The sequence below is a fragment of the Thalia democratica genome, chromosome 1 (genome assembly GCF_965202585.1).
Source record: "Thalia democratica chromosome 1, ktThaDemo2.hap1.1, whole genome shotgun sequence".
NCBI lineage: Eukaryota > Metazoa > Chordata > Thaliacea > Salpida > Salpidae > Thalia > Thalia democratica.
Window position 1 is genome coordinate 69,759,207 of NC_139165.1, and position 26,060 is coordinate 69,785,266.

The window sequence follows — 26,060 nt, forward strand, 5'->3', positions numbered from 1 at the left end:
TTAATTATTAGTTTGTCATGCATTTAGTTTTCCATTAACACCATACATAAACTAAATTAATGTTAGAAAATGGTTGTTATAGAAAATAGATTAATTTTATAAGTTTGTTACAGGTTGTAGTTGTAATACATACAGTTATAGGTAATTTATTCTGATTATTTTGACAAGCGTAAAAAGAAAAAAAAAAGTTATCAATAAAAAATTAATAAACTAATTTTCAGATGATGTTTAGTAGTACAACAAAAGAAAACACCTGTTATTTTATTTATTTATTTAACATATCATTCATTAAAATTTCAAATACCTTCTTTTCAACCACTTCCATTCGCTTCCTGGATTCTTCTTCTGCGTTGTCATGGTTACCGGACGACAACGGGGGCGATGTTATCAGATAATACTTCCTCGCAAATCCGTCGTACTCTCCGGTTAATTGAAACATCAGACGGGACTTTTCCAATCTCGCGCGAACCTCGGATGCCAAGTTCTTTAAGTACAAAGTTTTTTTTTTCTAATTAGTGTTCAAAATAAAACTTAAGTAAATGTTCTTTTATGAAACTTGTAGAGTTTTAAAAAAAGCCAATATAAAATATAAATTTTTAGTTTACTACAAATAAATAATTAACTGTGGAAAAACAAAATAAATTTGAATTAAGAACTAACAACATTCATAGAACTATTTTTAAAGAAAAAAATAGGCAATGACTAGTGAAAGAAATTAATTTTTTTAATATTTTTTTTTTCAAGTATTAACTTTATGTCAAAACATTCTTATTTTAAAGTAAACAAAGGAAGTAGAGATAACTAAAAATAAACAAAAGTAAAAGCACATTAAAAATCGTGGGAAAAAAACTTGTTTCTTGAAAATATTATTTATGTTCACATAAAGTTTTTTGTAAAACATCACATTCCATTATGGTTAATCAATAGGAAAAACTTTAAACGGATTTAGAAATTTTTAGTTCAAGTACTGAAAAACATAGTTTATCATTTTAACATAAGTTCTAAATACTTAAAACACCAACTATTGTAAATCAACAAAAACATATGCTTTTATAATTAAGTAAGAGCTGAAATAAATCATTTCCAAGAAAAAATCTTTTAAGTCATTTAATTGCCGACAGAGTACACGTTTCATTATATCTGCGGTTTCAAAGCTACTTTATTCAATTCAAGAGCTATATCGGCAGTAAATTACAAATTACTTGCAATTTCGCCTGTGTTCAGTGTGAAAGTGATTGATGTCGAAATTATTAAATCATTTGATTACAAACCGCAAAGCAGAAATAATAAACCGCATGATTAAATTGATATTTACGCTATCTGATATACCTTTAGTGTGAGTTTTTTTTATAACGAAAACTATAACAACTAAAAACAAAATACACCATAGTTCAATTCACGTTTCAAGGTCTTAGTTTTTATGTATTACAGACATTTTTCAGAGGAATATATAAAGCTTGGACTAATTATACATCTTGGACTGCATCAAATTAAGATTAATTCAATTCACGTGTAGTCGTCACATAATTAAACATTGATTTTTTGCGTGCTTTAAAACTATACAAATAAAGCCTATATTCTGATTAGCGGATCGGAATGTTTCTAAATGTAATTTAAAACCTACTTTTTTAGATAATTATATTTAAATCACGTGAAATTAATTAAAATTAAACATTACTACAAAAATTTTTGCTAAAGAAATATTCACATAATTGTCATTAGAAGACATAACGAGTAAAAATGTAGTTTACGCAAATATCTTTTCAGACTACTTTTTCTAAATTGATGTAAGTTAAATAAGTATACAACTTTGCTTTTTAATTCTAATCTTTCTAATTATGATTTTGCCAGCGTAATAATTAATTAATTAATAGAACTAAATGATAAACTGTGTTTATAATTTTAATTTCGAGGAGTTTGATGATTTAATAACAATAAGAGTCTAAAAAAAGCAGTTTTTTTTACTAAATGTTTAAGCACTCAGCTTATAAAACAATCAAGTAACAAAAACAAACCTTCATTTTGTTGATTTCGTTTTCCAACACGTCACAATCTTCCAACGGCAACGCGTCCAGTTCGTCTATGACGTCATCGTCCTCAATTTTGTGAGAATTTTCCTGCAGCCACGTCACGTGTTCCTGCACTTCCGGTTCCAGCTGCTGCAGTTTTTCCAGAGCCTGATCCGCTAATTCGCTCCTGGTGAATTGTTTGACAATAATTGGCAAACTAAATTTTAGATTTTTAAAGAGAGTAAGTAACGTTGAACTTTTATAAATGTATTTATTTATTATTATAGTTTTGTTTAGTAAAACTTTATACTATACATTAATAAAACTATTGTTTAATTTCCTTATTTAAAACCTATATAAACAAGAACATTTTATGTTGAATTACAAAGTTTATAAACTATAATCTATAAACACTTGCTTTATTTAAACGATGCTAACCGTTTTAGATCAGGAAAACGTATGTTTAATATAAAATATATACATACCTTTAAGAAGGTTACGTTTAAAAACTAAAAAATTATGTAGTTAAAATTATCAAAAAATATTTTTTCCAATTACTGCTGATAAAAAATAGTTCAAAATAAAAAATGTTTAAAAAAAGTAAGTTAATTGCAAGCAACTCACAACTTTTACTCTAAAAACAATAAGTTTGCATGTAAAAGAAAAATTTATCTAAATGCATGAAAATTTAAATTTAAACGCATATCTAACCTTATAATGCAATTTGTATACTTGCCATCATACCACTAATCCAGTTAAACAAGAAAAGTAATAAAATAGAAAACCGTAAACAAGATTTTAACATCCTTATTAAATAATTATGCGGTTTGAAATTTCAACACGTGCACAAGAATTTAAATACAATTTTTAGATTAAGAACAGACTTAACATGCACTTAGCAAATAATTTTTATGTTCAAGGCTATGTTAACATAATACTGGCCTTTCAATTTCAATACTAAAAATTTAGAACTAATTACATTTTAACTTTATACGAACTTTTTAAGTATGTACGTTAAATTTTAGTTTTTTTGTAGATTTATCATTGCTTTTTTATACAATATAGTTATAGATGCAACACTTATAAATAAAACTAATTTTAAGTTTAATAACGCTAATAATAGTTAAACTCGAAGTCTATTTTTTCCTTAATTAATTAACTTACCTTTCCTTAGTTTCAGCCTTCAATTTGTTCCACTTTGCAACCAGCTTGCCCGCAGTCGCCTCGGGAGAAATTCTCACTCCGTCAATCACCACCGGAAGCATGTCTCCTCTGTTCGGAGGAGTCGGTGACGTCATAAGGGAATCGCTGTCGCCGCTCGTCGAGCTCGGAGTGGCGTGCTGCAGAACCCGCGCGTTTTTATCGGGGAATACCCTGTCTAATTTGTCGAAGTCATCCTTGGCCTCTTTGTCCTCCGTGAACTGTGACGTCATGAGGTCAAAGTGATGACGTAACATTTGCAGCCGGTCGACCGTGACGGGAAGCGAGCTGCCGTTCGATTGGTCGTCGTCGAAGTCGCGCGCCGCCGTCAAGTGGCTCTTGCATGCGGCAAAGGCTCGCAGCTGATTGGCCACGTTCGCGTCGTGCTCCCGCGCCAGCTTGCCATGTTGCTTTGCAACCTCCTCCCGCATCTCGTTGTACCGGCTGATGACGTCGGCAACCTGCGAGGAAAGGTCGAGTGACGTCATTTTTCCGCCGTTGCCGTTGAGCGAGTCGGCAAGGCGCTTCGACCTGCGCTTCTTCCGCGGCAGCTTCCGCTTTCTCCTTGCGCCGGCTTGCGACTGGTCGTCGCTTTTTCCGCTGGAGGACGAGGAAGATGAGGATTCCGAAGTGGACGATGACGTGACGGTGTGGTGACGCGACCTCCTCCTCTTTCTCCTGGTGCTGCGGTCATTGCTGACGATCTTGTCAAATTCCTCGCTCATGGCCGACACGCGCTTGTTCATGTCGAGGAGATCGCCCGAATCCGTCAGACGATCCGAGAGTTCCCACAACAATTTCTACAAATATATAATTTGATCAGTGAAAAACTTTAAATATATAGTTGTTTTTGAATCTTTTAATAGCAATAAATTGTTGAAATTTGCGGAATTAAGCTGGTTTTGTAACTGAGATATATATTAGGGTGATTATTTTTACAGCTACTTTTGATTTTCCTGGTGGAAAAATTTTTATGTTTTGGAAATATCATATAAAAACTCTTTTCAAAATTTTAGATGATTTTAAGAAACTTTCACCTTGGCACCAACCGATTTTATAAAAACCATCCCAATGCAAAATGTATGGGGTCCGAAAACTGCAACCTTGGAGTTTTAAGCTCAAATTTATTTTACATGTGGCTAGTTGTCACACCATGTGAATAATAATAAAAAATTAAAGAAAGTTTTATGGTGGAATTTCTTGTTTTAGAAAAAAAACTGGAAATTCAAAAAAGTTACAAAAAGTGATAAAAATTACCTAAAATTAACAAATTTGACAAAAAAACTTTCACAGTAAATTTTTGCATTGGGGTAGTTTTTATAAAATCGGTTGCCAAGGTGAAAGTTTACTAAAGTCATCTAAAATTTTGTACAGAGTGCTTTTATGATACTTCCGAACTTTTGTAAAGTTTTAGCACATTCTTTGTTTTTGATGATAGTTTTACCAAACTCTTTATTTTATATAAGCTAAGCTAAAACAGTTTAGACCGAAGTTTTTAACTCTTATAATGTGAGAAAAAATATTTACATGTACATAGAATAGATTTTAAAAACTTGTTAAAACATTGCTTAAATAATTAAGAAAACATAAAATTTAAAGACATTGTTGAAATCAATATACACTCTATCAATTTATCCGTGATTCTTTACAGTATCAAGTAGGAAAGAAACGTTATGAAACAAATTATATAACTTGAAAAATAATCATAAAACACAAAAATTATTTATAAAAGATCAACGCCACAAACTTCGGTCTTTTCTTTTAATTTCCTTGTCATTGAAGGACTTCTCTTCAATTTTTTACAGTTTTTCTTCTTACTGCTTTTGTTAACTTTCCCATTTGTTCCCGGCTGCGCGTCACCGCTGCCATCGTTTCCGTTTATGACGTCACTCTCGGAGTTTTCACTGTTAGATGACGACGAAGAAGAGCTTTTTACGTCATGGTTACCATTTTTTTTTGGGGTGGCGTTGTTGTTTCCGCTGGATTTTATAAAGTTGCACGTCGTTGAGTTTTCGTCCAGCCACTTCCGGTGCTTGGAAAGTTTTGAGACGAGTTCGCGTAAAAGCGGTTCAATTTCCTTCACCAGCTTCAATCTGTTTGTTGATTTTGTAAACATGTTTTTATAAGTTTTAAAAATCCCTATATAGATTAGCATTAGAATATTTCTTTGATAATTTAATTAAATTTAAAAAGATTTGTGTAACTTTAAAATAAATCATTTTAAAAACATTATTCACAACTCTCTTATGAACAAAACATTTAAAATAAGTAGTAAAAAAAAAAAATAACTTCTTTAGTATTAAAAATATGATACAAATAAATTACCTGTCAGTAGTTTGTTTCTTGCTGTCATTCCAACGATCTACGATTTCTTCTATTGTTACGTTATCGGGCAGAGGATACTCCTCATCGTTCACCGATGACGTATGATGCGGTTCGTACAGTGCGACCATTCGCTGCTTGTGATTAGGGCAGTATGACGTCATAGTGGAAAAAGTTGACTCACACACTGCTGTTTCGTCTTCGAGCTCCTAAAAAACACATTAAATGAATAAAGCATACTTTTTTTAATCTAGTGACTGCTGAATTTCATTTTTATTTACTATTAACCTTTAATAATTAAACATAAACTTTTTAATCATGTATTGACTCTTTCCAAGAAAATAAACTGGAATTAAGAGTAGTTCTAAGATAAAAAAGTATTCTAGATAAGTTTAATTTTATCTACAAAATTTGTGTTTTTCGGTAACACGACGCACGTGGTTTTCACACGAAGCTGCATTGCAGCAATTATCTGCTGCAATCTTGCACAAGTTTATCTGTAGCTTGGTTAAGAAGTTATTTCACAACTTTTAATGCTACTATATTTACGAGCGGAATACTTTTTAAATTTCGTAAACAAGATTTTAAAATGAATTGTTTTAAACTTTTATTTTTGTCTCAAACGTGTATAACTTTTAGGCATATCTTTAATACTTTTATAGACCATACAGACATAGGGAGTATAAATTTCTAATAGAAGACTAACTACTTTGATTTTAAATGACTGAAAAATAAACAATTAAAGTCTATATATTTCTTTAAAGATGTTTCTAGCGCAAAATCAAGATAGTATGTTGACTAACAGCACGATTTGGTTTAAGCTTTTTGATTAAAAGAGTGAGTGTAAAAATATTTAGTTTTAATGAATTAACAGATGAAAACTATCTAGTCATCTAAAAAACGTTTCTAAAACTTAAAAGTAGTATTGAATAGTCTGTTTTCGGGTAAACTAAAGTAAGAAGTAATTTTAAGAAACATTACTTGAAGCAACTTCTTCATATCTTCAACTCTGTCTACGTCAGCTGAAATGACGTCATAATTGTCGAGATTTCTTTCCTTGCTTTTGAGAATGAGGTAAGCTTGCTTGCAAATTTGACTCTCGCGTTTTTGAGCGTTCTCGCAAGTACTACTCAACTTTTTAACATTTGTATCCAATGACTTTAAAAGAGATTCGTATCGAGACTTTAACCGGCTAACCTGATTAATTTTCATATATCAATAACTATCATATTCTTTTAACATATAACAATTTAAAAATTAGACAAAAAAAAATTAAAACTGTTTTTATTAAGAGTTATAAAAACAAGTTTTTGAGCACTTAAAACTGTTTAAATTGTTATGCGTTATTTGTTAAATTACTAATAAAAACATCAACTTTGATAGGATTTTGCATTTAAACTTAAAAACGACAACTACTTATTTAAAACAAGCACTAACTTGAGAGTACAAATCCCGTTGTCTAGATCTGGAAGATTGTTCGCACAAATCGTCCAAGTTGTCCGAAACCAAGCTCATCTCGGGAATTCCGCTGGCGAACTTGTAACACTCCCTGTCGTAAGATGAAGCAGTCTCTTCCAAACAACCCGTAACCTCATCTAGCTTCGCACATTTCGACAACTGAAGCTCCACTTCTTCTTTAAATTCCTAATGAATTTTATAAGTTTTATTTTGGTTTATAAAAATTTGTATTACAAGATTAAACAAATTTAATATAAAATTTTCATTTAGAATATTTTATTCAAATCAGGAATTTAAAAAAAATACTTAGCTTATAATGTAACAATTAATTTATTACAAATATAACATATAGTTAAACAAAATATAGTTAGTCAATGAATCAACAAAACCTTCAATCTGTTTGTTTCTTCAGCTGTTTGAACAGAGTCGACCTTCGTAACATGGGAATCAACGTGCTTCACAATAGAACATCTGTCCTGGTTGTTTTTTATCCACTCTTGATGATCTTCAATTGACGATTTGAGTTGCTCTATTTCAATTCTTCCTTCTCCTAGGCATTTTGTTCTGAAAAGTCAATGTCTATATCTTTAACAGCTTGTAATAAAAAATGTATTTGCAAACATACGGTTAATTTAAAAACTTATTTTAAAAATTATTTTAAACTAGATTAAAAACTATTTCAACCAATAAAGCAATCACACCGAAGTAAAAAAAGTTTATTAAACTAATTTAAAGCAATTAACTTTTTTTTTAATTATACGATACAAAAACTTAAAAACTAATTAAATTATAAAAAACAACACCAACATTAAAACTTACTTTATTCTTATCATTAATATAGTTGTTGTAGATTTTTCAAATCTAACCTGGGTTTAAACTGATTTCTGACGACAGTCCACCGTTCAACCAGCTCTTCGACCGACACAACTATGACATCATCATCTAAAATGACGTCATCAATTAGATGTTGTATGTCGAGTAGCCTCATTTGCATGTTGTCGTGGTAACGCTGCGGTAGTTCTTCTTCAAATTTAGCGTCGTTAGCTTCAATCTCAAGCTGTAATTTCTGTAAAATATTTCTATAGTTGAAATAGCTCTTATAATTAATTACTTAGTTTACTGTTTAGTAGTTATAATTCAGATAAATTTCACATACATTTGATTTTCAGGTAAACATAACCAAAAGTATTTTTTTATCATGTATAATATTTGATCAGAACCTTTTTGTCTCACACACCTAACTTATTATATACATCAGTATCAAAGGAAAGACATTTATAGTAAATAGGAATTTTTTTGATAATTTGAAACAACAGTAAAACTTTTCTAACTTAAGTTTAGTGTTGTTAGTACCCAATTACTAACTGAATTACCAAACTTATTTACTTTAGATAATAGACTTTCAAACTTTGAGCTGAAGTTAGTCTTAAGACAAACATCTATATAAAAACATTGAATAAAATTAGTTTTAAGTTAACAAAGTATCTTCTTTTTTTCTTAACTTAATTATAAAAAAGTTCTGATTTATTAGGAAAATGATTTTATTACTGCTACTTTCTTATAAACAATAAATAATTTTAGTTAATTAATATGTTAACTTTTTTAATTCAATTTCAGGCTTAATATACTTCTTTTTTGTTTCTATCGCTAGATAAATATAACTTACAAAAGAGTAGAAAATTAAATGGCAACAAACAAATACTTATACTGCTTATTGACAGCTGAATCTATGATTTAAAACATAATCAGCTAGCTAATAATAGCATATCAATACTAAAGAGGTTGGAAAATTTTCAAATTAACTACAGCTGTTTGTTTTATTTTTTTGAAAACTTTTATTGCTTGACAAATGCTTGTTATATTTCATTATATATTCTTAACTTATTACAAATTAAAGTAAAATATAATATTTTTCTATAGAGTGTTATTTTTATACTTTAGTTTGTTGCTACTTATTTTATTTTAAACAACAAAAAATATAATGCACTTAGTAACAAAAAAAAATTTTTTTATAAGTAAAAAGTATAGCAAAAAATCGATTCTAATATTTTACTAAAACGTGACTCATAGACTTAACTTATAGTAAACATATACTTGGCAACGATGTTTCAGAAGTTCATATTCTAACAATTATACTGTTTTTTTTCTACTTAAGCATTAAAGACCAAACATACATTGAGTGCGTCCAAGTATTCGTCCAGCCTTTCTCGTTGGCATGGAAACGGCAGGCAGTCCACCAGCGCCTTCTCGCAGCTACGCAACACTCGATACGCGTCACTGATCAGCATGACGTCATGAGATTTTGCGTCATCCAGTATTTTTCCCTTACTGTCGAGTTGCAGCTGCAATTGGCTTCGAAAATTTTCGTGGTCAACTATCAAGGTTGTGATCTGAAATTTGTTTGACATAGAATATTTTTGTTTTCAGTTTTAAACTTATTTTTAAATTCTGAACATTCATTTGGCTAACACTTGATAGATCATTTGTAACAAGAACTGAAAAATAATTTAGTTATTAATTATGTTTTAATTATGTATAACCATCATTGGATGGTTATTAATTATGTTCAGTATAAATTAATATATTTGATTTGTTTTCAATAACTATAAAAACTCTACAAATTATAACTTATTTATAATAATTAAATCTATGAAAAGTTTAGTAGTAAAATCGTTACCTTATTTTCTACTGGCTTGTATTTTTCAGCAACTTCATCAGGAACATTTTCCCCGTCATCAATGACATCATTGTCGTCATGGAAACGAGCAGCAGCTTGTTGAAATTGGGCGAAGTTGTTTCGAAGATTGCCTTGCTGTTTCAACCGAATCTCCAAAACAGACTTCAATTTCTAGTATTAAAAAATAGTTAGATCAATAAGATACTAGTTTCCAAAGACAAGAATCATATATGTGCTTTTTACAAACAACATAGTCAAATTTATATATTATCAAACATGTTTAATATAAATTAAAATTTTAGTTTTTCATATGTTTTCAGCTAATATTTGCAAAAAATTGGTTAAGGAAAAAATTATGTGGAATTGATCAGAGTACCAATACGTCTTCAAGATAATTTCAGACCCATATCCGAATACTATAACATCATTTCAATTCAAGAATTAATGCGACGCGGCTTGTTTATATACGCGTCAGTTCATAGTGAAGTTAGCATTTGTGGTAAAAATGATAGAGTTTGATAAGAGCTAACGCGAGAGAATTTTATTTAGTTAACTTTTTTTAATTGTGTTTTTTTTTAATAATTCAAAGTGCTAAAAAAACAACCATTTCTAATTATTAATTATTGAATATTAAACAAAATTTTAGCGGTGTTTGATGAAACATGAAAAAAACTTTTAAAACATATTCTACTGCTAAAAATTAAGTAAAAATAATTATTATATTGTTCTAATTTTATTCATAGTAACTATAAATATTTTTTTTACCTTATAAAACTTTATTCATTTATTCACTTAAAAACTGTTTAATTAAAGAAAATAGTTTCAATACAAAACTTATACATATGTTACAGTCACATATTAATAATTAATATAAAGAAAACTAAATAAAAGTTTATAAGTAACTCAAATACACCACTACAGAAAATACATTTTTTATTTTTTTTTTGTAAATGTCCACCATGCATTTAAGAGGTGAGAAATAGAATAAAAACAATAACTTAGCAAACAACCTAGACAAACGAAATCCATTTATTACATAATTGATATTTTTTATTTTAAGCTGTATAAAAACTATAAGTTCTAAAATTAAACTCATAATTTATTAACAAAATTAAAATATGCACGGTAATCTTTTAAATTATATACTCTTTGCCACTAGAATCTCAATAGTACGTAATAGAAAAAAAATTAAGAACTTTTCTAATATTAGATATCTCAAAATTTTGTGACAAAAATATAATTTAGTTTATAATATTTGTCATTTTTACTGATACATATATGTTAGTGTATTAAAAACTATGTTAAAAACGTGTGTTAAAAACAAAAAAAAAATTGAAGTAATCTGTATTAAGTAACAAAACCTTTATCTCCTGAACAGCTTGGTCCAGTTGAATCGGATTTGTGACGTCACAGTTCGTGATGCAACTGACGTCACTGTTTTCATCCAGCCAATTGCGATGCTGATCGACTTCTCCGTTGATGAAGAGCAACTTTGCTCGGCAAATCAGCAGGAATTTGAGCCTATAATAAATAGTTATTATAATGTGTTAAAAAAAAAAAATTTGTAGAACTTTATTTACTTAAGATTAAAAATATGTGTTTATTTTTCGCATAGATATAGCTTTTGTCCCAAAATTAAGAAATAAAACTTTTAAAGTGTCACAAATAACAAGCCTTTAAAGAGATTTTTTTGTTTCTTAATTGCTTATTTTTATTTTCATAACAAGTATCTACACTAAACTAAAGATTTAGACTCGTTAAAAGTCAATGTTTGATCTTTTTAACATACTGTGCATAAAAAAAAAACCAAAAGTTTATTATAGCTATTTACAAGCAGTAAAATATCTTTATTTAAACAAATAAGTTAAAACTAACTTTTCTTTAGTGTTTTGTTTAGCATGCTGCCACCTTGTATTAATTTCTTCTATTGTCGTCTCCATTTCGTTTTCAGGAATGACGTCACTAACTGTAGACGTCATCACCTGACGAACTGTCATGTTGACATCATGAGGACATTTGTCCAGAAGCGATGAAAAAGTTGCTTCACTCGAAGGTATTTCTCCGTCGAGGTCCTTAAAACAATTAAGTTAATAAGCCAAACAAAAATTACTAACTGATTAAGTTATACTTCAAAAACATTTAAATTTCTATGTGTACATTTTAAAAGATCTCTTTTAACGGTTAATAAAAAAAAAGTTTATAAGAAAATAAATACAGAATTATAATTAAATACGATATTATATATTTAAATTATAAATATGTACGATAAAATATATACCATACTACTAATAAACAAATCTTAAAATAAAGTTTTACTTAAGTTTGAATGGAAGAAAACCTTGCACTACAGACTTTAAGATCAACATAAAAAAATAGCTTTTTTTTTTTTTTTATTTTAGTTTCAAGTGCCCTAAAATTTATATTTAACCTATAGCAACACTTATTTTACATAAAACAGACACTACTTTACAAGTGTCTTGATGTTTTATGTACCAAGGCTTCCTTAGAGTATTGTAGTAATACACATTTAAAACAAAAAGTAACCAAAACAAGTTAGCAAACTGCAAACTTATTTTTAAGCTCTAAAAATTGAAACACTTTAGATTACTACTTTCGAAAATATTTGTTCCTAAACAAAATAAAATTTTCCAAGCTATATACATCATCCAACCTTGAAAAGTTGTATTTGCTCCTCAATGCCTTCCACGTGAACAAAGGTGTTCTGATTGTGAATCGACTCGAACTTTAGCAGAATTTCGATGGAGGACAAGCAGCTCGACTGGCGGTCACGGTTCACCGAATCCTGGATGTCTTTCCTGAGTACGAGTTCGCTGGACGCGTTCGTGCGTAACATGCTCAATGCCGACAGGATCTCGTTGGGCTGCAAGATAATAAATATTTGTATACATTATTTTTAGATTTATGTGCTAAAAGAATTATTTAATATTGAGAATGAGAAAGAACTTAAAGGTATAAAAGCGAGTCTGGTAGAGATTGAATTTTAGTTAAGTATAACATAAACTTTATAGAGTAAATTTATGATAGCATATCAAATTTCTTGCACAAATAAGGACATAACATTAGAATAAGTACAAAATACAATTTTTTTACCCTATATAACAAATTCTATACAAAGAATGATGGTAGTTAAAAAGTGTTTTTTCAATTAGAAATGTTATTTTACTTAGTTACAAAATTTTTACAAATGTGACGATCTTTAAAATGTAAAGATAAATAGGCTAATCAAATTTGTTTCATATGAGATCAAACAGTTTAAAACAATAATTTAGATATTTGTAACAAAATAGAAAATTGAAATCATTTTAATAGATTAAAATAATATTGATAGTGTAAGGTTTGTCTATTTCAACATAGTAATAAAATTTTCAGTTTTTTTTGCTTATCATCTTCAGTAAACAGCTTAAATCAAGCAAAACAAAACTATTATAGAGTAACGTTAATGTTATTTCAAAAACATTGTCGAAATTTAGGGTGTGAGGGTGATAAATCACTTCCTATACAATATGCTATTTAAATGTGTACGGTACAATAAGAAACTATAAACAGTACTATTTGTGGAGAAAACAGCTTATTGTTTGCAGAAGTTTGAAAAAAATAATGCTTGACATTCTTTATTACTCAGTATGTAGTTTAACAAGTTTTTATTTTTTGCAAAAATTTAATTTGTAGTGTGAAAATATTTTATTACTCTTTTTTGCACGGCTGTATTTCTTTGGTTGCATTTTCTTTGGTAACCATCGTCATTATTCACAGTGACGTCATAATTACGAGCTGCAACATTGAAATTGGCACATTTAGCAAACAAGTCGTCACATTTTCCTATCATGGCATCACAGTCATCAATAATGTTTTCCAGGGACGTGACGTTGTCATCAGTTCCGGATTGCGAAGTCATCGAATCGTTGAAGCGTTTATGGTTGACGTCAATCCACCGCTGATACTCGTCACATTTCGTGGTAACGTCATGCAGAATTTCACGTGCCTCGTGTGAAAGTTCCAATCTGAATAAATTTAAAAGTTATATTCAAAAGCATGAAATACATTAACTATTTAATTTAAACATAGAACACAAAGCAATATAAATCATAACATTGGTATTTTGGTAAAAAGACATAATTTAGACTATATAATAAAAAATCTAACTTTTTGTTTATTTTATTCTTTATTTTTTCATGCTTCTTAGTGACGTCATTTTTACCAATGTCACCAGTTGATTCGTCATCGGAGGAAGATGACGACGAAGTTTCTTCACCAGGTGACGCAAGCGGAAGCTCCTTCTCAAGTTCCTACGATTTATAATAAGTTTAGATAGGGATAAGTGTTAAAATTATAAAAGTCTTTAAACAACAGATGAACTTCAAAACGCACTTTCTGATTAAATACAAATTGAATAGGGGTGTATACTTTATTTTGTAATCTTAAAATTTGGCATACTATTTGTACATTTGTTTATTTCATCCTTTAGCTGATTTGAAAAGCTTGGGTTTAAATAAAAACTGATTTGTTTTTTAGGTGTTCTACTACAAAAGGTTTCAAACAATTAAGCAAATAACTACGCCATAAGAGCTATTGTGAAGCTTTTAAGTTGTTTATTTAGTTCAATCGTCGACATATTCAATAAAATCACAAAAGTTTAAGCTGGCAAAAATTCTCAATTCAATATCAAACTTTACTTAACTTCATTTTTACTACAGAGATATTTGAAACTCAGTACAATTTTGAATATTAATTAAAGAAAATGGTGTAATTAATTTTTTTAATACAAAACCTTTTTATACTAAAAAAGTTGATTATAAAGTGTATTTTTTTCAGTAAAATTAACTATTTAAACTAAACAAACTCAAACTTAAATAAACAGTCATAACATTATAAAAATTTTAATTCATATGCTATACATTTAGATTAAAGAAATGAAATTTTATAACTAAAAATAATAACTTACTAGAATAAAAATTTGAAAAATAATACGTTGAATGTTTAAAAAGTTTTAATATTCTATGTTTAGTTTAAAAAATCGGAGAAGCATGAAACAAAACTGGTTAGTTTATAAGCTTTAAACAATAAATGAACAAAAAATAACTCTAATCCTATTTACTTAACTTACACTTCAAAACAATTTGATAATAATAAAAATGCAAACTAACTTTGAGTCTTAATATTTGGTTGCTAATTTCTTTGGGTGTTGAAGCCATAAATAAGTCTCCCAAACTATTTTCTTCAAATTTATTAAGTTTTTCAACTTTTTCATTTCGTTTAGCTTCCCTTTTCTTTTTCTTGTTTAACCTATTTTTAATATGATACTTTCACATACTATTTATTACTAGGTATAAAGTCTTTACGTTTTATAAAAATAACTGACTTTTTAAAAAGCTGCACAATTTTTGATCTAATATATAAGTTTTGTATGGCTTTGAATACAAGTAAACTACAATTTTAAAAAAATAATTTGGAATTATTTCAATAATTTTTTAAGGAAACTTAAGTGGCTACAAAAATACTTATTTAGTATAACCTATTGAAATCATAATACAAAAACGTCAAAAAAATACCAACCTAGTAGCTTGCTGTTTAGCTTTTGAAAGAGTGATGGAACAGCTAGACTTGAGTTTATCGAGTTGTTGAGAAACATCCTTCAAATTTTCATGACAGGACTGAAAGTTTTTGTTTTCTTCCTCATTAAGATTTTCATCATTTTGGTCTAGTTTACTTTTTAAATCGTCTAATTGTTTTAGCTTCACTTGTAATTCTTCTAATTCTTTCTATATTAATAATATGGTTATACTACCTGCTTTGTATATGTTTCTTATAAGTTTTTAAAGTAAAAAATTGTTTTGTTTTATCTTCAATTCAAAGAGTAAATGTCGTCCATTTACTTCATGAACTAGCGTAAACAACTATTACATGAAGCAAAGTTGTAATAACTATATGTAACATAAAAAGTTGTTTTAAAACTTTTTTAAATGTAAACAGTCAACCTTCAAAAATGTCGTGCATTGAAGAATATTTTGGGTCTACTTAATTTAATTAAATCTAAGTTGTTATATAATAATTTTTGTTTACATGCATATCTTACAAACTTATTATATATTAACAGCTTTTAAAATTAACACAATAATAAAATTAAAACTAAACAAGAAAATTGTTGCAGTTTTTTTAATGTTTCATAACACAAAATATTTTCTGTGCACTATACAAGTGCATGTCAAAAAAATTTAAAAAGCTAGTTTTTGGTTGTAGTTATAATTATCTTAGCTAGCTTTGTATGAAATTACTTAACCATCCGGTTTGGAGTATTAACAAAATTTTTGGCCACACTGAACTTATTTGAAAAATAAACATAACACTTAAAATTATGACAAGATATTTTATACTCATAAAGCCAATTTTAACGATCTATTTTTAAATAGCGTTCAGTTGTTAAACAAGAAATTTAAGATTGACATCAATAAACATAAAAACAGCCCGAAGCAACGGTAAAGTGTAATGGTCACACAACTTTTTCAAGGTTTTAATGGAAAACTTGTGTTTATTTTTTTTTATTTAAGTACGCCCATTTTATTGAAACTTTCCAACATTTGTAAGCTCTGAGTAAATATTAAACGCCTATGTAAAGCACGTCGCGATTTAATCTAGTAAAATTACAAAAAATTCAGAATTTAAGCAAGTAGCCTACTGTTTAAACATTTAACTTTCGACGAAAGTGTTTATTCTATCCACCTGAGCTCAACTAAAGCCTCAAAGGTCTGCCTTATAAGGTTACTAAGCGTTTTTAAGAAAACTGCTAGCAATTATGACGTATCGATTGCTTGTTAAGTGACGTGACAAGACATACAAACAGTTTTCTATCAAAAAAACTAAACTTTTAAAAAATAATTTTACTCATTGAACGCTTATAGTTTAATTTTATTATTTTTACCTTTATGTTAGCAAATGCATGTTGTTTTTACCTATACAAATATTTTTTTAATGTTTAGCTTTTCTAAAGTTCATACTTATTAGCTAAAAGTTATTAAGGTTTCATGCTATTTATATGTATACATACATAAGCATAGTTATTTTTACAGCATAAATCTTTACGCTTTACCGCAAGTTATATTGTGAAAATTCATCGAAGCTTTAAAAAAGACACCAATCCAAGGTTTAAATACAGTTAATACCATAGATTAAACTAGATTTATTACTTCACCATATTGACCACATTCTATAAACAAACGTGATTATGTTCAACTTTATACCTGCTTGCAGGTGCCAGCGAAAATACCAGGCATTTTGTCAGAATTAAAATATTATTTTACACATATTAATCTTAAATTGAATCCATATAAAAACCAAAAACAAATAGATATTCGACTGCAAAACAAAAATTTGAATAAAAGAATTAAAGTATGCAGAGTAAAAATAGAACTTAGAAAACTATTTTAACACTAACACAGATAGCAAAAACACACGCATCCAAAGCAGCTGTTATGGCGAACGCCAGAAAATACGAGAAGAAAGAAAGCTTTCCTGTATTAATTATGTTAAGTGAAGGCCGCGGCAGCGACATAGGAGAATACCAGCAACTTTCTGTACAGCGACGCAACAATGAATTTCTCCAACTGCTGGTTAATTTTCAGCAAGTTATGATCACTGTGACGCAGGAGAAAAGCGTTGATGGGGCTTCTACCTGGCGCTTGGATAAATATTTCATTAGTTCAGTTTATAAGCAAGAGTTCATTTCACGCTGTGGCCAACGGCTTCTTTCGTTTGTTAGCAGCCTTTTATCTTGCTTTTTGTCTGCTGAGCCCACTTGTCTGCATGCAGCTTTGTGGTTTATCCGAAAGATTTTGGGAACAAATAAAAAAGAAAAGAAAACAGCTTGAATAAAGCTGATCGAGATTGACTGAATTTTTATAAGATAAAATTAAAAAGCACAGAGTGTGGTACTAATTAAATTATAATAATATATAAAGGTCAAATCAAACGCAATTATAGTGTCATTGTAAAGTTTTACAACCACGTAAACTTTTTTTGTAAGTTTTAAAATAAATATATTTTGTTATTATTAAATTTTTCAAGCAATATCAAGGTAGAAGTTTTAAACTTGAAGAATAATTTGCAATAAAAACACTTCGTTGTGATTAAAAAACACGCCCTAAAAAACAAACAAAGTAACAAAACGTACTAATTTATCTTTGAGTTCTCCTTGCTGGAAATTATTCAGTTTATTTTTTATTTCTGTGTATTTTTCTTCACATTTAGCGGCAGCTAATTCTTTATCAAGTTGCTCGCTCGAATTTTCTTTAAGCCAGTCAGAAAGCTGCTTGAGCTCGAGCGAAAAACTTTCTATTTTTAGCTTGTATTCCTGAATAAAAATACTTAATGTTATCTAAGAATTTTATTTTCAAACTGACTGCCAAGACTTAAAAACTAAACTAAAATTGATAAAAAATAAAAAGAAGTGTAATGTATTGACTATTTAAATTAAAAAATTTAATTAATGACAGCAAAACTTTGACTTGATAAAATACCAGTTGTAATTTTTTTTCAAAGAAAATTTAAACAAAAACAAACTTCTAAATATGTAACTTTTTGAGGTTTGACAGGAACTTCGGGAAATTTTTCGAAGAGAGCTGACACATACGTCACAATGGAACGTTCATCTGGCGTTTGAAGTTCGAAATCTGAAAAAAAATATTGATGGATTTACTATCACTTTAACAAATGTTTGAAAACTACATTTTTTTGATCAATTTTTTGCCATAAAATGAAGCTCAAAAAAACTCAAGAACAACTGACAATTTTAACAAATGCTTAAGTCAGTCTCTACTTATGAATAAAATAAATAGTTTCTACTCATTATTCTACTTTCAAATGACATCTTTGAACACACAAATTATTCACAAACTATTATTAGCTAATATCAACAAGTAGAATTTAAATAATTAAATGTTAAGCTTTATAACAAAATAAAAAGTTGTAAAAACTTGATAAAACCTTCAGGGTCAAGCAGCGCTTCAACGCCCAACTCTTCTTCAGCAATTTTGAAGGCGGATTTCAAATTTTCGTAGTTTGTTCTCTGTTGCACCTCACGCATGTCTATCAGGTCGGGCCTGATTGTATATTCACCTCATTTAAACAATTTAGTATATAGATTGTTAAACTTTTATCATGTAAACTTGAATTAAATAGTTTATTTCAGTAGAAATTTAAAAGTATGGATGGCAATATTTAAAATTTTTATGTTAAGTAAAAGGCAAGGTAAGTTTTTTTTTTATGATTAACAAATATATACTAATAGTAAACATAATTCTTTATTCTTTATCAGTTGTACGTTCCACCACTTTCAGTTAAGCTAAAAACTAGCAATTCAAAAACAGGGTAAGCATAATTTGAAAAAATAATTATGATTTAAAACCTTAAAGTTATCAAGACATTCAATATTTATTAAATGCGGTAAGTAAACAACTGTGTTCTAAGTTTTGTAAACAAGGTTAAAAACTACCAAACATATGAAAACAAACTTATCAGCTAAATAATTTTATGCATCAAAAACACAAGCTTTTTACAGTAAAAATATAACTTGAAATTTACTTATCAAAAATTAAACGAAAGATCTATTAATTTAAGAAAATCATTTTCAAACGCTTCTATAAAATTTTTAGTTGGAAATTAGTAACGAATGTTTTGTAAAGTTCAAAAAAATACTTATTAGTAGATACTAACAGAAGTTAGTAACACAGAAAAACTTTTTCAAACTTAAAACGTAGGAAATTTACTTTAAAAAGCGTTCATTACATGGTTAAATATCGAACTTCTTATTAAGAGTTGAGAACAAGTAACATTATAAAAAAAGGAAATCTATTTACTACTTATCTTACCACTAAAAATAAAAAAATCAAACGTTTTTATAAGCAAGTTAAGCATAAGTACAACAGGCAAAATACAACTTTCATACATATATTTTGTCTGACCCTTGCTATACAATACAATTAGTTTATTTAATTTAAATTACCCATTTGCAGAATCGTGTCCTTTTTTTCTGCAATAAAAACTTTAATTTATAAGTTTGGTCAACATTTTGTACCAATTTATTTTTTCTTTTGTGCTGTTTAAAATACATGTGAATATAGCGAAACTTTAGAAATTTATTTATTGAATTAAAAGATTTAAGTGCAATAATAACCAGCTAGCTAATGTTAAACTTTTTTTAACTACTTGCTAGTAAAGTATTATCAAACAAACAAGCATGACTTAAACAGCTAATTTCTTAATTTAAATACCTACTATTTAAAGTTCAAAATAAACAAAACACGTGAACATAAAACACTTAGCTTTAATTTAGACAAATAATACACGCTTGTATCAGTAGCATTGTTAAACTTTACTTAACTTAATTAATTCTTGATAAGTTAAGAAATATTTTTAGAAGTAGTACACTTGTAATCAAATTAAAAACATAAGATGAGCAAAAAGGTGCAAATAATTCTCCATAAAACCGCAGTAAAAATTTTATCTGCAACATTAAGTGGAAGACTTTGTGTCTAAACCACGAGAAAAAAGGCTTAGCGCTTGGAAATTATACACCGAAAATTCATTTCATTTTCCGCAACAACCCTGATGAAAATCTCACCTGTGTCTGTTGATGATGGCGTTGAAAACCTTGCCGTCCTTCCAGCAAGTGTGAAAGTTGTTCAACTTGATGTCATCGTCCTCAACGTGCTTCTGCGCCCACATGAGCAGACCCGCTTTCGCTGACAACTCCTTTCCATCGTCGTCAGTCACTACTATGTCTTCTATCTGCAATTATTTTTTGTTAAGAACTGGCTCTTATCCAGTGAATTTTTTACTTAAAAATTTAAAAAGCTTAATTTTTTAGTGACTTTTCGATCCATAAAAAAAAACAATATTCTTCAGAAGCTGTATAAGCTTAAGTAATACTTATTTTTTAACAAATTTTATTAAAGTTAAGTACAATGTTATATTGTTCATGTGTTGCATTAACGGTTTGTTTTAAAGTGAGTAGCTGCAGTTTATAATTACAATCATAAAGTACATCTCGCTTTTGTTGAATAAAGCAAGTAATGTGATATTAATGTATATTCCAATACACTTTTTTCGTTAGAATGTTTATAAGAAAACTATTATAGATAACTTTGAATATTCTTATCTCGCTTTCGTTATGTTTAAAAAATACTAATAGTGAAAATAAACAACATTATAATTAATTTTTGGACAAAAAAAGATACAACTAACCGTCAAAAAACCAAAATATACTAAACTATTATGCTGAACTTAAAACTTTAGTTCTAATATAGTAACATCAAGAAAAGAAATACGTAGCTTAATGTATCCAAAACACAGACGTTTGCTTTTTTTTATTTAAAACTATTTTTATTGTTAGGAAGTATGCACAATAAAATGTAAACTAAATAGTAAATGTTTAACTATATAATACTTTTTTAATAAGCAACTAACTTGAAGTGAGAGAATAATAATCCATATGAGACCTAATGTCAGTTTGGGATTTCCATCGACTATATCATCACTACGTATGTTAACTAATTTTATCTGTAATTAAAATGATTTGTTTTTTATGTTCAACGACAAAGTTAAAAAACTGTTTATTTTAATTTATATTCCTTAAACTACTATACCTACTAAATACAGACATCTATCTGATAAAATTAATTTTAAACAACATTTAATTTGTATCCAATTGATTAAAAATATTAGGATATTAAATATCAAAGAATCTAAACTAGGCTTTTAATTTAGAAACTATGTAATCAAAGTTTACTTGTTTAGTAAAAATCTTTTTTTAAGCTTTTAAAACCATAAAGTTAAAAACTTACTTTTATTTTGAAAATTCTTAAAAAGTATCAACTTACATTACATCTGACTATCTAAGTTAGAACTAAGTGAAGAGTTTACTTTCAGGAAAACTCATCAAACGCAAATATAAAAGCGCAAAGAACAACTCAGCTCACCTGGCGGCTTTTGAGGTAGTCGAGGGCGTTCCTGACGTTTTGAAGATGATGAATTCGCATCAGTCCGCGTTCCCGTCGCTACGGAAGCAAAAATATTAACATAAAGATCAATCGAGCAGCAACTTATGGTAATTAGCAACACGTGCTGCAGACGCGTGCCCATTCAGGCGTGAAGATCAAGATTATCGAGCTTGCGGAAGTTGTACGGATTATGAAAACGTGACTAATTTGTGTGTGAAATATTTTGTAGTAACAAAACTAAAACTAGAAGTCTCATATTTTTTATAGGTCAAACCAGGTAAGTTGACACCAGATTCAAGCACTAATTGTAGTTTTTTTTTTTACTTTAGCAAGAGTAAAGTTAGCATGTTTTCAAGGAGACGCAATTAATAGTTTCAACTAACAAGTTTGCATTTGCACAGAATTTCCAGCAATGTGATGAGACGCGTTCCATCCCGAAGGTCTTCGTATAAATTTTCGACTCTACGTTGTCTCTGTATGTTGTATTTAGGTTAATGTAAAGGGTATTTCTTTAGCACAAAAGGTCTGGACAAAACTTATTTCGGAGACAATATTAATATTAAATTTATTCAAGAAAGGCAACGTTATTTCACCCTACAGGACCTTCAGGCCTATATTTTATTAAAAACTCCCAATAAAAGAAAGGCCTGAACATCCCTGTAGGGTAAAACGACGTTGCCTTTGTCTAAATAAATTTAATATTAGTATGTTGTATTTAGCAAATTAACAATTTTTTTCATAAATTTAAGGTTTCCATAAACTTAAAAATACTCAATCTAACAGCATTTATGATATTTGTCAATCACCAAACATACAAAGCAAAATAAACTCACAAAAAAACCTAATATTTTTGATTTCTTTTTTTAAGTTTAAACTTACTTGTGTTAAATATCTATTCATCCATTTAGTGAAAGTTTTTTTCTGTACTTCGTCCCTTTCATCTGTAAAAAAAAATCATTGCAACTTGGAACTAAAAAAAAAGGTATTTAACAATTACTAAATTAATAAAAAAATAAAATTCTGCTGTTAGGCTTAAAATAAACTTAATTAAAAAAGTTCAGTGAAACAAAAAGTTTTGTTCAAGCTATACTCTAGTCGTACAAACCAACTCAAACTTTTATAACAAGCATACTCATATTTTATCACTAAAATATAAAAAACCATTTAAATTTCTATTAAAAAAATAAAACCTGCATATCTTTTACGACTAATCTCATAACCATCAGTCCCTCTTTTTCGAAACATTGTCGACGATTAAACACAAAAAAACTTTAAACCTTTGTCTCAAACAAAATAACAACTTATTTTAAGATACAGTCTTATTTAAACTTAATCCTGTGTAAATAATTATAAATTTTAACTCCAAATTATTGAGCTGGCATGATTAATCTTGCCATGCAAATTTCAAGTACATAGCCGCACCATTAGCTTAACAAAACATATGTTAAATGATGAAAAACTTGTGTTTTTTACATCATAACGCACAAGTTGAAAAAAGCTCTTAAAACTTTTAGATGAAACGTAGCTACCACGGAAATGCATGTTAAGTTCATGTTCGTCGCACTTAATACTGAAGTTATTATCAATACTTTATTGAATTTATACAAAATTGTGTGAAAAACTTTGACAGCATAAACAATTGAAGAAAACATTAAAACAATGAAATGGTAAACAATTTCATGAACTTTGAATTTGAATAAAATATAAACTTTTCAATCAATCATAAATATATTCATTGTGCAACCATGTTTTTTTTAATTGAAATAAGACAATTGTTTAAATAAGCATTGTTTTTTATGCACGTTTTAACTTAAACTTAAGTTCAGCTTGTTTAGATTTAATTTTCTAGCAGTCTATATAACCTAGTAAACTAGTTTGAAGTAACAAAAACTAATTAGTTGATTGTATATTTTAATAACTTTTACAACTACTACCTAAGCTTAAGATTAATTTTGTCAACTTAAAAATATTTTTTAAATGTCAAAATTTACCAATAAATCTAAAACAAAACTTTCAGTTAATATTAAAAAAACATTAAACAACTAGCTCTGAATTGAAACAATTAAACCATTGTAAACTTTATAACACATACATGAACACTTAAAACTTTAAACTTGCTACTTTTTCTTAAAAGGCTACTGACATTGATCATGTGAATAATACAATAAAACTTGGAACGTGCCAAACCAAAAATTTTTCAACAATGATCATAAAAACTTGACAATAAAACTAAAAGTAGCATAAACAGAAACCATCCCATGGAATGCATCCATTTGTTAAGCTAAAAGCACAATAAACAAAAAAAAAAGTAAATTCGTTTTGATGATGACACATTTGTGCAAACATGTTTGTTTAAAAACTTTTGTACTTTATGCTCTCTAGCTGCTTACTGTCTATATTTGAGTTGCTAAACTGCATTTTTAATTAGTTAAGCTTAAATGTTAAGTTTTGCACATAAACTTCTGTAGTTATGTTTTTTCTATTTAATTTTAGAGAAAACTAGAAAGAAGTGTAAGAATATAAACTTTAATTGAAAAGCAAAAACATAGATATTAATTAACCAAAAGACTTTTGTTTAAACTATTTAAAAATAAACGTAGATATGGCTTAATGATATAACAATAATAAAAAATCTTTAAACATCAGTAAGCTTAAGAATTTATTATTCAGAAAAAAATAATAATGATCAATACAAGAGGTATAACTCTACAATGAAAAAGTTTTATAATTGAGGTTTTACAAAGTTCTTATTACATTTTCTTAAAATACTAATTACAACAATAACTTCTAACTTTATAGAGACAATAAGTAAACAATTCTTAGCATGCTCAGCACAATTTAGAAACAGCAATAAAACTAATTATAAATTAGCTAGAGCAGATACGACATAGTTTAAATAAAAAAGGAAATTTTATTTTATTATAGAACACTTTTAAATTAAAATACTTACATTAATTTAAGATTTTCATCAAACTAAACTTTTTTGAGAATTTAGAACATATTTTTCAAGTAAAATAGGGAAAAAAGCAATAATTAGGTTAAAGTTCAATATCAAAAAAAACTAACCACTATATTTGATCATCAAGTTTCTAATATTGTCTTCTTCTTCATCTTTTATTTTATTACTTGAATTAACAGGCGAAGGAGGCTTCCTTGGAGAAGACATTTTCTTTATATTTTAAATCACAATAAATAGCATGCAAAGTACAACACTAAAATCACTACTCTAACCTGAAAAATAAGTTTTTGTTTTTATTATTAAATGTAAAAAACTCAATAACCTTGTAAGGATAATTATTTTATATGAAAACCAGGACACACAATTCAATAAACTAGATATATTTTTAGCAATTCTCATCATCAGAATACAATACTAATATGAGAAGGATAGTTTTTAATGTTACCTTATTAATAAAACTATTAATACATCTTTATTAGTTGTGTTAGAATTTTTACCCAAATTTAGTTAACTAAACTAAACCAGTAAAAAGTACAAGTACTGTTTTTGATTAAATAAAAAGTTTCATTAATTTTAATAAACTTCATAAGTATACTTTTCAATGACAAGTTTTATAAGTTTCTTTTAAAACTAACTTTAGGTTTTAAGTTATTATTAACACTTCATAATAATATTTTTCATTTTTACTTTAATTTTCTTCTTATCAAAACTTTACACAACACATTTTAAAACAAATACAATTAAATATTTTTACATTAGATAATTTATAAGACAAAACTAAGAATAATAAAAACTAAAAACTAAATTATTTTATAAAACAATGTAGAGCCCAAAGCTTTATCACTTAATATATCATAAGTTATTGTAAAGAAGTAATTAAATAAATATTTACTAATAAAAAACTTGTACATTAACAATAATAACCTCAACTTTATTAAAATATTACTTTTAGTTAGCAAATATCTATTTGAAATCATTATTAACTCTATTCTAAAATATATACATAATAAGAACAAATTAAAAAGTATTCTTTATTACACTAACACATGTTTCTGTATGTTAACAGGTTAATACACTTCAACAGAGCTATTAAAACCAAAAAACTAACTAATGAAGAGTACTTACTAACATACATATATACATATATATTTATTTATTCATACAAAAACAATAGATAGGACAACTGTTTTGTATGTAATTAAATATTGTTTTTATATAAGTAAATAAATATTTAGCTCCAATTCAATTTGTTGAGCACTATCGACCAGAACTTTTTATAAAAATTTTAATATATAATATATAATTAAATATAATTTATTAAAATGACGATTTTTAAAATACTGGAACATATGTTTCATTATTTAAAAGCCCTTCAAGTGGGCCCAGTAGAAGGTGTTCAAGTTTGAACATTAACCTTATTATAT

General features: G+C 27.9%; 1 protein-coding gene across 6 annotated transcripts in view; it reads right to left on the minus strand.

Moving 5' to 3' along the window:
- Positions 1–24,903, minus strand: part of LOC145849202 (uncharacterized) — a 37,726-nt gene extending 12,823 nt beyond the window's left edge. For 5 of the 6 annotated variants that reach the window (XM_082954323.1, XM_082954322.1, XM_082954319.1 and 2 more), the window contains exons 1-28: positions 24,744–24,903; positions 22,557–22,618; positions 22,061–22,150; positions 21,657–21,734; positions 21,145–21,237; positions 20,300–20,466; positions 19,682–19,708; positions 18,664–18,779; positions 18,241–18,350; positions 17,852–18,031; positions 15,241–15,446; positions 14,832–14,970; positions 13,831–13,973; positions 13,376–13,688; positions 12,338–12,547; positions 11,542–11,738; positions 11,028–11,187; positions 9,667–9,837; positions 9,164–9,379; positions 7,856–8,055; positions 7,379–7,553; positions 6,969–7,175; positions 6,513–6,728; positions 5,535–5,740; positions 4,957–5,302; positions 3,174–4,009; positions 2,016–2,196; positions 305–484 (exon numbers count right to left, since the gene is read on the minus strand). In XM_082954323.1, coding sequence (XP_082810449.1) covers positions 305–484; positions 2,016–2,196; positions 3,174–4,009; positions 4,957–5,302; positions 5,535–5,740; positions 6,513–6,728; positions 6,969–7,175; positions 7,379–7,553; positions 7,856–8,055; positions 9,164–9,379; positions 9,667–9,837; positions 11,028–11,187; positions 11,542–11,738; positions 12,338–12,547; positions 13,376–13,688; positions 13,831–13,973; positions 14,832–14,970; positions 15,241–15,446; positions 17,852–18,031; positions 18,241–18,350; positions 18,664–18,779; positions 19,682–19,708; positions 20,300–20,466; positions 21,145–21,237; positions 21,657–21,734; positions 22,061–22,150; positions 22,557–22,618; positions 24,744–24,843 — 5,325 coding nt within the window. In that variant the 5' untranslated portion in view covers positions 24,844–24,903. The remainder of the gene's footprint in view (positions 1–304; positions 485–2,015; positions 2,197–3,173; positions 4,010–4,956; positions 5,303–5,534; positions 5,741–6,512; positions 6,729–6,968; positions 7,176–7,378; positions 7,554–7,855; positions 8,056–9,163; positions 9,380–9,666; positions 9,838–11,027; positions 11,188–11,541; positions 11,739–12,337; positions 12,548–13,375; positions 13,689–13,830; positions 13,974–14,831; positions 14,971–15,240; positions 15,447–17,851; positions 18,032–18,240; positions 18,351–18,663; positions 18,780–19,681; positions 19,709–20,299; positions 20,467–21,144; positions 21,238–21,656; positions 21,735–22,060; positions 22,151–22,556; positions 22,619–24,743) is intronic. The other variant, XM_082954320.1, reaches the window with a different exon arrangement.
- Between the last annotated feature and the right edge of the window lie 1,157 nt (positions 24,904–26,060).